At 35.2% G+C, this 11323-nt stretch overlaps 1 protein-coding gene across 2 annotated transcripts; it reads right to left on the reverse strand.

The window, feature by feature from the left end:
• Positions 1–758: 758 nt before the first annotated feature.
• Positions 759–11080, reverse strand: LOC111988068 (uncharacterized). Of its 2 annotated transcripts, XM_024019828.2 has the most exons (3): positions 10797–11080; positions 2566–5611; positions 759–1114 (listed from the first exon to the last, which is right to left on the reverse strand). In XM_024019828.2, exon 2 carries the CDS (start codon positions 5257–5259, stop codon positions 2566–2568), a length of 2694 nt encoding a protein of 897 aa, XP_023875596.1. In that variant the 5' UTR covers positions 5260–5611; positions 10797–11080; the 3' UTR covers positions 759–1114. The 2 variants fall into 2 exon arrangements, with proteins under 2 accessions (XP_023875596.1, XP_023875595.1); XM_024019827.2 differs by lacking the exon at positions 759–1114 and having other exon boundaries at positions 2241–5611; positions 10797–11079.
• Between the last annotated feature and the right edge of the window lie 243 nt (positions 11081–11323).

Below are 11323 nucleotides of genomic sequence, written 5' to 3' on the forward strand. Positions count from 1 at the left end.
AAGGGATAGAAAGTGGAATCGTCTGTATAAAATAGTAGGGAAACTATATATATATACCAACTAAAAGTCAAACACTGCACTTAGAGCTACACTCAAAAAGCTCAAGACTATTATTCGGATACAAGCATAGGCACAAGAATGCGGGTTAAATAATAAAAACCAGTCGACATGCATAAATAATTGTCCTTCTGATCTACATCTGACTACATAAGTCTCCATGAGCCAAAATTCATATTGTACGGAAGTTCTCATTTGTCCTTCCCTCACCAAATGGTCCGCCACCATAATAGTTATTTTTGTTCACTGTTTGAACAATCTTTTTTTCTTTTTCTTTTTTTGATAAAGACTGTTTGAACAATCTTTTCTATTGAGTCAGTATTTTAATATCAAGCCAAGACGGATTCATTTTTAACTTTTCCTACCAATTTTTCAACAAGTTGTTGTTTGAGGAATTGGACTGGTTCATTTACAAGGAAAAGAGGGAAATGGTCTGGATTAAGTTCAGTATTCAGTGATACTAGACTCGTTAAAATTGTCACACGTGTTTATTTTTAGACACATGCCATCATCCTAACGAGTCCAGTGCACTGGAAGCATTAGATTCAAACTGCTCCTAAGGAAAAGGAAGGCATTCCATGTAAATGTAATTATTGATATTATAATTAATGATTTCAATGCATGAGAGTTTAAAAGTTTATAATAAATACTTCCCCAAAAAAAAAAAAAAATCCTAGATAACTTTAATACAAGGACAACTTCCTAGGTCTTTACATCACCCAATAATAATTTATTAAATTATATACTATCAAATACTAATAAGACTTCCTAAATAACTTTGACTAAACAATAAAAACAAATAAAAGATAATTGGACGCGCAAAAAATTGACACATTTCACCTAAATAAGTGTCACATAAGTTGTCAATATACTTTTGCATCGCCATCAATTTGTGCTCCGATGAGCTTCTCATATCGCTTTGACTCCACCGAGGGACGTGTCAACCTCAATAGCCACCAATTGACATCTATGATTTTTACTTGGTGTCGGCTGCTCCACCCACCATCCGATGGGTTTTGCTTGTTGGATATTTTGCCCAAAACCAACCAATTGCAACCTAAGAAAGGAATGCCAAAGCGTGAAAACTAAACCAAGGACTAAAAAGGTAAAAAGCATTCACATCCCATCATCGTGTGAAATTTAGCCAAATTTTGAAAGGGATTTTTTTTTTTTCTATTTTAGCTTCATACTTTTGAAATAAATCTCACCTCCTGCTCTCTTTCATTCAACATTGTAATAACATATAATCAATCTTTTTTTTTATAGGAATTAATCAATCTATTTGTTATATTGAAATACGTCCTCTGCTTCTAAAAACAGAGTGTGTGAATGTTCATGTAATTCCAAAATATAGAACCTTTGAGAAAACCTTTTTTCTTGGAACTATTATCCAAGAAAACAAACAAAACCTAATAGACTAAACTAGAGAGCAAAAGGCTTAAAATAAATAAATAAATAAATAAAAAGGAAAAATCATATTTAAGACATCCACTAACCTCAAATATGCAAATTCACAACATATAGGAAAACTCTTCTCAAAAAAAAAAAAAACAACAACAACATATAGGAAAACACAAACAAATCAAAGGAGCCCATTTCAAGCACCCAATTGTGTGATTGCATTGTGTTCTAAACGTAATAAAAAATAAGATAATCCTATCAAAGAAATGAGAATTTTCTTTTTTCTTATTGTTGCCCTCGAGTTTTCTCAAGAACCAAATGGAAAGACATCATTTGAAGTGAGGCATCTTTGAGTAATGGAAATGTACAAATATAGACAGATTTAAAGAAAAAAAAAAAAAAGAGATTGCCAACTGAGATATGATCTAAGGAGGAGCTTGCCTCGATCTAATTTTTCTTCTTCTAAAATCTGAAATGCAAAGTTGCTACTAGCCCGATGTATGTGGATTTTTGTGTGCATTTGACCCCAAAAGAAAAAATGGTATTAAGGACAAGGTGTGGATGCTCAAAACTTAAAATTTTATATTACGGTGAAGCAAGTAGATTAGCAAGACAAAATATTCAGTTAGAGCCTGGAAGTAAAAAATAATCCAACAATGATAAATTGCCTAATAAATTGTTTAGGAAAAAAAATAAAAACTCTGTGACAATGTTAACTAGATGCATGTAAACTACTCCATTCATTTAGGAGGAGGTGTGATAATCATATTGTCAATGGTAACTATATGATAAAAGTGATTTGCATATTTGTTAAATAAATATTTGACATGTACAAAAGCCTTTTATACAACCCAAGTTGCAAAGGATAAAATGACAATAAAATAGAAAGGGCAAAGAATTTTTTTTATATATATATAATAATAAAAAAACACTAATATTCTCCAATCATATTTTGTGGAAGCCTGTCTGACTCCATGTAGCTACCGTAGTCAGGCTAAACAATTGAGCTACAGCAGCCAATAATGTTTTCTTCAGCTCAAAGTTTGGCACTAAGAATCATCTGATTATGGAAGCCGAAGCTGTCAAAACATAGTGCCAAGAAGTTACCTATCTATAGCTAAGCTGATGAGAGTCCCATCCCCCATCTGGTTCCCGCCTCTTCATGGATGTGGCAGATAAATGAACTTGTTGGAAAGACTTGACTGGCTCTTCACGTACTGAATTACTTACAGGGATAAACATTTGTCTGGCGCTTTCTCCTCTGCTTCCATTCTCTGAAGAATTAGCTATGCCATTGAGATCAAAACTCGGCCTCATAGTTGAAATGTCGCTACGGCCTGGTCCACCAGGAACACTCATGATATGTGGAGCACCTGACAAGGCAGAAAGAGCACCAGAACCTATAATTTGTGGGATGACGGTGGTTCCACGTGGGTCTGTTACGTATGGGAAGAAATTGGGAGGGTACAAAGTTGAGGATAGGCCATTGTTGGGGTCAAAGCAGAATCCATTGTTATAGAGGAAAGCATGAGGTGGTGCTGGGGGTGGCTGTGCATAAGTTGGCTTGTGTTGCAATGGATATACCCTCTGCATTTCTTCATTTGAGGGAAGCATATTGGAAACAGATACCTGAAGGGGTTTGGCATGAACATGAGTAAAGCCATGCAAAGAACTAAAACCTGCTGGATACCCAGTGCCAACACTTCTAGAGTACGGTTGTCTTGCAATGCCCATTAATGAAACTGCAGGATCATCATATGATGCACTGTTTCTTAATTCTTGTGTGCCTTGACCTGGATGTCGAGCATCGATACATGCATCAGCAGATGTCAGGTTGTCATTTAAATCAAAATCCCTAACAGAGTGTCCTGATAATGAAGCTGGTGGAGACAATCGACAACTGTTGTCATCATTTTCACTTGCACAATTGAGATCGAAATGGAATGTTCTTGCTCGTGTAGAACTGACTTCCACAGAAGACTCTTCAGAAGCTAAACTTGACTGGGCTTGGACACATTTTTCTGTAAGCAATTCCATGTCCAAATCAGCTCCTGCAGCAGCAACATTGAGGTCAATGCCTTTAACCTGTAACTGTATAGAGCTGTCATTATTATCATTGGCCAATGGTGATTTATTCCTATTGAAATTCCTGGAAAGAGAAATTGTTCGGAAAGCACTAGGAGCAGATCCCCTCCAACCTCCTAGACACTGTGATTGAGGCATAGGTAAGGATATAGAAATTCCAGGTTTAGCCAAAACAGGAACTGGCCTCATCACATTATTTGAATGGTGCAAAATAGTTTCTTTGACTGAATGTTCAGGGTATTCAGCTTCATTGGCCAAGATATTTTCATTAAGATCAAATCCAAATAGAGTAGTCTGGTCACTGGCAGCTACATTTTCAGGTTTTGTAGTCATATCAGATGATTCATGACCATGAAGACCAGCGTCAGATCCATATATCATCCTGGGACCCGTGACATATGATGGCTGTTTGACTTCTAAACACAACCCTTCATTTCTTGTCGACATTTCTGGATCCCCCACCTCTTTAATGGTATAACGACCATCACAGTTACCTTGTTCATTGCAAAACTGGATTTTGCTTCCAGTTTCTGTTAAGCAGTCTTTTTTATTTGAATCTGCAGAATCAACAGAGCTCATATGAACTGCCTCACCATTTTTCTCTTGTACAGAAGAGGAACTTTCTGAGAGCTCCCTATATGTACCAACTTCTCTCTCCACTTCTCTTGCAACTCTCTGAGCCACCTCCAGTGCATCATCCAGATCATAACAAGGCTGTGCTTTATCTTGAATAGAAATTTCAATGACTTTCCTCTTAAGCATGTCAGGAGTTGGAAGATCAATATCATCCACAGTACAAGAATTATGGTCTGAAATCACCCCCAGCACCTTATTACCATCACTTGCTCTGACATGAACAATTTCTGAAGCCTTAATCACATTTTGCTGTTTTCCAGATTGGAAGATTGTAGCATCCAGAACATCTTTGGAAGCTTGAGCCGCCATACCCACGGCTAAAATTCGGAGTGCAGGCTCTTTGAGATTATTTTTGAAGTCAGAACAAGTGGAAGTGTCCATGGCACCGGTTTTACTATGTGTACATGATTTAACATCCACAGAAGTTACTTGAAAGCTGTCATTTGAAGAAGCTGGAATACTGATGTGTGTTGAGTTAGAAGATGAGGACTCAGTTTTATATGGTTTATCATGGAAAGATGCCTGCATCACAGACTTCAATCCACTTTCACCAGCATTTGACCAATACCCACTCATTCTCCCATCCACTGACTCATTATTGTCCTTGCCAAGGGGTTGTCCACTGTCTGAGCTAATATCGCTCTTCATGGAGATGTTCTTTGTAGAAGCATTTCCTTCAGGGGAAAGTGCTGATACTTCACCCTGCTTCAGATTCCCCTTGACTTCAAGTCTGTTACCATTGGATATTACTGCAGAAGTTCCTTCAGCACGATTTTCTTTCTCAAGTACTGAATCTTTCATTGTGGAAATTACAGAAGATGGTGCGCTCAAATCATCTGCATTTTCTCTGGAACAAGAAGTGGAAGAGATTGAATAATTCCTTTCCATTTCTGGCAGTTTATTAGCTTTGCCACCACTGAATTCATGGTCTTGTTTTTGTACTCCAGCATTTCCATTAATACATGTTCCACAGCAATCAGATATGCTGTTTGCCTCCCGAAAACAATCGTGTTCTTTGGGAGAACAGAGGTGCCTGACATCATTCATCAATGCACTTGGTTTTAGATCATGCTGGTCCATAGGTACCCTGATGTGATGCCTTGACAACAGTATTTTGCGATCATCAACGTCACAGAAGTAATTATGTGCTATCAAGAGATCATTGGAATAAGCTCTCCAGACATTTCAATCCACCTACTTCTGTCAGCTACCAAGCTACAGGCATACCAAGAAGAATGACAAGTGGTGAACAGCTTAATAGTTATTTGGAAGCACGTGATTCTGCTGCATCATGGAATCTTTGCAGCCTAGAGAAATCAGCAAGTCCATCGGTCATTAAAACTGGGTGATTGAAAACTGCAACTACTCCACAGCATGATACTTTCAAGTTTGGAAAACTGAATACCAATCTAGCTATGTACAACTCTATTGCCTGCAAGAACATTTATTATAGGTTAGTTACCTTAAAAACTTTTTTTTTTTAATAAGTGGCTACCTTAAAAACATTATGGAACTTTCATATCTAGAACACAAAAGAATATAGATGCTGAACTACAAGGCAAAGATCTATGGGCTTTATTATGGTCTATGGGGAAATTTTATTTCAGTATCTACGCATCAATGAAATAAAGATTGCCAACTTAGCAGCACTCTAGCTATGCCAAAGTACTTCATTTCATTAGGCATGGTAAGAGGTATCAGCTCCTTCACGCCAAAGGCCTTCATTTCATCCTCGAAAAATGAAGTTTTACATTGTATATGCTGTTTGCAAATAATGTGTTCATTGGTGACAGGAATATGGGTCAATGCAATGAACTAAAGCTGGTAAGAAAGACTGATTCAGGTCAAAATATTTCATAGTTTATCTGAGCAACCAGAACAATTGAACATTAAAATTGAAAGATAGGAAAATAAAGGATATGACCTAGGAGTCAAAACCTAGGCCTACAAAGAAACCAAAAGGCCATTTTTTTCATTCTTCAAAATCTTAAATCATCTCCAAAAGGACTACAATAGATTGCTTATATAGGGAGAAGTAAACCCTAATTCTAATTGGCGTAGGAAACCCAATAAACTACTATCTTAAAACATAAAAATACAACTGACTTACAAACATAAATGATACTAAATTAAAATAAAAATCTTCTTATGTCTTCCGCATCATTATTGCCATACTATTTTGACCAAAAGTTTCATTTATCAAATAATAAATATTAATTCCAGGAACCAGCTTCATACAGTCAAAAGAAGAAGAAACTATATCCATGTGGTCATTTTCTTCACTAGTTCCATGGGTATTGGACCAAATGGAATCTCCTCCTCCTCCTTCAAACACAGGTGGAGGTTGACGTCATGGCTTCAAATCCAAACAAGTGGTGCATGGTTTCATGTCTATAGCTTTTGTTTTTATTCTAATCCTAATTGTGTCTTCTAGATTAGGATCATTAATTGAAATAAAGTAATTTGGCTTGATATTAAACCAAACTATTCCATTAGCAAGAACCCCCCCACCACACCCCCCAAAAAAAGGCTACTGACCGGCAACTTAAATATTACATATCTGATTTGTCAAAAATCCGAATTAGCAAGTAAAGGAGAAAAAAGCCAATTGTGCTGGGATCTGAAAAGGCTAGAAAGCTGGTTTTCTCATTAAATGAATCAACAATAAACATGCCCCAACAGGCTCAATAAACCAAGAACAAACATAGGCACCTTTCATAGAGTACAAACATGGATACGTACTGCATATTCATGTTTTTAATGAAAAGAAACATATAGAAACAAAATACCAGCTGGATTGTCATATAAACTGAAAGGACAAACTTTAGCTACAAATTGGTTGTAGCAACCTTACTCGATATCTTTTTATTGGAGGTAAATTTTGACAAAACCACCATTGGATTACATTTCTTCTTATATCCTCCGTTCTTGTAAAATTTACTATGTCATCAAGAAATAGTTTAAATTGCAAGTTTTTGTAGTTTGAAAATATGCATAAAATATAATCTTATAGATTATATAGTAAATAATATCAGATTAGCACAAAATTTGACATGTGTATTAAGAGTATAAAGCATATGCAATTCAACGGTTAGATTTTCAAAATCTGTAGTAATATTAATGATATTGAGTAGGGTTGTAGTCTTAAGCTACAATCAATTTTGTAGCTAAACTTTGTCCAAACTGAAAAAGTTTGTTGAGGAAGAAATGCACATTCATAACATATTTCTTAGAAACTTCCATGATTGGGTCATACAAGACATGCAAACATCAAATGAGTTATATATTCACAATGAACATATAGTACATGAACACTTTACCCCATGGTTTAGGGAAAAGAGAATGGACTACATGACAATTCATCTGTGGAATGTATAGACAAAGACATTTCAACATCTAGATGCGCACATGCAATTGATACATGAATAGAGTCATATGTAATGTAGATTACAACATGTTAACTTCAGACTAAGATATATAACCTTCCAAGCTCTAATAATTTGACTAGGTATGTTAAGGAAGAAATGCACATTCATAACACACTTCTTTGAAACTTCCAAGATTAGGTCATACAGACGCCCAAACTTCAAATGAGTTATATGAAACTATTGTAATTTTTTTAATATAAATTACAGTAATTGGTAAAATATGGTATCACTAGTCATGATCCAATAGGTTTCATCATAACAAGGTCAGAATGAAGTCAAATGGAATGAGATTCTCAAAAAAAAATTTAGTTTCCTCTATCTACATATTTCTTGATAAATAATTAAAGTTTTTTTTTAATAAAAAGAGCCCCTCAGTATGCAAGAAACATACTTAGAGTCTTATCATGCCTAATGAAAGCAAGCAAAGTTATAAAAATAAAAATAAAAAAATAAATAAAAATGAAGGAGAATGGTTGGGTAACAAAGCCATCTCATACACGCCCTTAAAGAAACAACTTCAACTCTGGAAGAGGCTCTCTACACCTTCAAACGCTCTATATAGTTACACTCCTTCCAAATCAACCACATCAGACATAATGGTACTGCACACCAAACATCACTAATACCCCTTCTAGCAAACTAGAACATGCCAACACATCAAGGGACCACATCTCACCATGATAATCATAGTGGAGGAGCAAATGATCAATACTTTCCTCAGCCTTCTTACACATGTAACACCACTCAATCACATATACCTTACGATGGTGTAAATTATCAATCATGAGAATCTTACCCAGAGCAGCAGTCCAAGTAAACAAGGCAACCTTGAGCAATACTTGGACCCTCCATCTACTCTTTCAGGGAAGAGACTCAATCAATATAAACCCTAATTTGTAATTAATAATTAACTTCCAATCCTATGTGGCCTTAATAGAGAGCGTTAATACTCCATTCCATCTATCAGGCCCTTAAAATGGTATTTAGAATCTAAAATCAAGGTCTCTTTTCATATCAATCAGTAAGGAACCATTTATTTGCCAACTGCTGCAATTACAGAGAAGCTTTAAGTACAATAAATAAATTAAAAATATTGCTCCTAATTTAAGACTAAATAACAAGAGTACAAGACCATGCAATATCAATGAAATGCTGTGCTCCAATCAAGATTTTCTGTCTTAGCCTAAAAGTCGGACGCACAGCCCTATTCAACGATTGTAAATGCTTAATTTCCCCAATAGGTCCTAATTTAACCATAAAAATAACACCATAGGCTTTAATTAAAGAAAATTTCTTTAATGTAATTATGTAAAAAAATTAGACCAAATAGTGGCATCAATAACAATTTTAATAACCACACACACACAAAAGTTAAAATTATTTATAAAATACTGTCTGACAAACTTTGTAGAGCTAATATGCTAGAAATAATCTTTCTGCCCCTCTCACATTGTACCATAGCAGCCACAAAGCATTAAAACAACAGCATGTACATGCTTGTTTATACTATCATCTGCAGAAGCAATGTTTGTTTGCATACTAAAGTTTTGGGCATCCATTTCCATTTTAGTTAGAATCAAGAAATGATTCCGAGGAAACCAAACAATCCTAGAGAAGCGTCGAAAAGAAGGTGAAGAATCAAGGAGCAGCAGTCAGACATCAAGAAATTTTTATACATCACGGAGCAGCAGTCACACATCAGGGGCCTATCTAAGTGTTACCCTAAGGCACACACCCAGCAACCATAAACTCAACTAAGGGAATACTCAAAGGCCTTTACAACTTAATATTTTGCCTTATGGTACCATGCATATTTCAGACAACGAGACAAAACTTAGAGGCACATTAAGACAATGTATAGCACAATATAGAAACAATTATACAAATTTTTACATCTGAACTCGATCTGTTTAACTCCCTGTGGAAGATGTTTCCAATACTCATTTTAATAAATTTTATTTTAAAAAAGAAAAAAAAAAAAAAAAAAAAAGAAAAGGGAAGGTGGGGGAAGGCAGGTTCCATCTCTTAGAACATATTCAACTGTAGTTCATTGTAAGTACCAATATCTGTTTGCCCTATTTACAATAACAATCAGAAGCACATGCTCGTGTGTAGACTTCCTCAATTAATTTCCATCTCAATGGAAATGAAAATATGAACACGTTACCTACATAATTACCCCATAAACTTTGTATATCGCTGAGCCTTTGCAACCTGCCTTCACCATATTTGCTTTTATCAAAAGTTGAAACGAGACTACATAATACTAGAAGCATTTTAGAGAGAAGCTATAATTAAAGTCTCATATTGTCCTAAGAACACAACTAACTCAATAGAAAAGCCTTAAAGAGTAGGAAACACTCTGAAAACAAAGAATCTAATTCATGAAACAAAAAGAACAAACAACATAGCTTTTTTCTGCATTTGTCAGATGCAGGAAAAAAAAAACCTATTGATTTCCTCTAATTAGAAGCAATTCATGTCTTTGTATCAAATGAAGCATAAAGGTATTATTAACCACGAAAAAATAATAAGCAAACATTACATAAAAATTGAAAACAAATCAAAATTGAGATTATTCAGTGTAACCATGTGCAATTTCAAAGCACACAATAAAATTAAAAAAAAAAAAAAAAAAAACCCTGAAAACAAGAGAATCTCTAAATCCCAATTGAAAAAAGCACAGGGTAAGACACTGTAATCATGAAACAACTCAACCGAGTAAAATTCAAAATATCCCAATGCTCCTAATAGTAGCTGAGTAAATGCAGGAGTGAATAGAGATCAAAATGTCACATTCATTATTCAAACACCCAATGAAACAAACAACTTAATAGAGTAAAACCCAACTTCTCTTTAATTTTTTTCAAATTCTTTACAAGCAAACAAAAACCAAAGAAATCATCAGACCTAATAGTGGATTCTGCGCCCTTTTCTTTTTTTTCTGAACAACCAAACAGTAAGGCTACCATGGAATGCTGCCAAATATAGAAACTCTAGAAAACCAAGCTCAAATGGGTATGCATACACCTTCACAGTCATTCAGATTCACAGTTCAAAGAAAACCTCCAAACCCCAGAAGAGTAGAAAAAACCCAGTGAGCAAGTAAATACAAAAAAAGAGCAAAAGACAACAACAAAAAAAAGGACAGCTGACAGAATAAACAAAGAAAAAAGCAAAGAAATTGACCTGTATCGTATCGTATGTATTGTGGAAGGCAAGAAAACGAGGCTTTGTGGGGTTTCTGGTGGTGGCGCAGCCAGAGAGAGAGAGAGAGAGAGAGAGAGAGAGACAATCACAATTACAAATAGAGAAATGTTATGAGAGAGAAAAAAAGAAAGGAGAGAAAGAATAAAAAAGACTTTTTCTGGGTTGTGTTGTGGGTGTCACTCGCTGCTAAATACTTCTTACAAAGTCCAACCAATCAAAGGAATCCCCCACACTTTTCTCTCTCCTAACCCCAAGAGAAAGGCAGCCACCGAGTGACTCTGACTGTGAGTGACATTGCAAACCCATCACGACTCAATTTTAACATACGCACCATTTTCTTTTTTCTTTTTTTCCAAAGAAAAAATATACGCACCATTTTGCTAACTGATGTTAGAAAGAAAGAAAAAAATTATGAAAAAAATTAATATAAAAGTGATATTAAATTATTACTAAAATGTTAAGTGAATCTGTTAAGAGAATCCTACTTAATAACTTTGCCTATAAAT

This window comes from Quercus suber, unplaced genomic scaffold (assembly GCF_002906115.3).
Source record: "Quercus suber isolate HL8 unplaced genomic scaffold, Cork oak 2.0 scaffold_385, whole genome shotgun sequence".
NCBI classification, from domain to species: domain Eukaryota; kingdom Viridiplantae; phylum Streptophyta; class Magnoliopsida; order Fagales; family Fagaceae; genus Quercus; species Quercus suber.

Bases quoted from the DNA above. Each gene is read 5' to 3' on its own strand.
- LOC111988068 (XM_024019828.2), bottom strand. From the start codon at position 5,259: ATGGACCAGCATGATCTAAAACCAAGTGCATTGATGAATGATGTCAGG.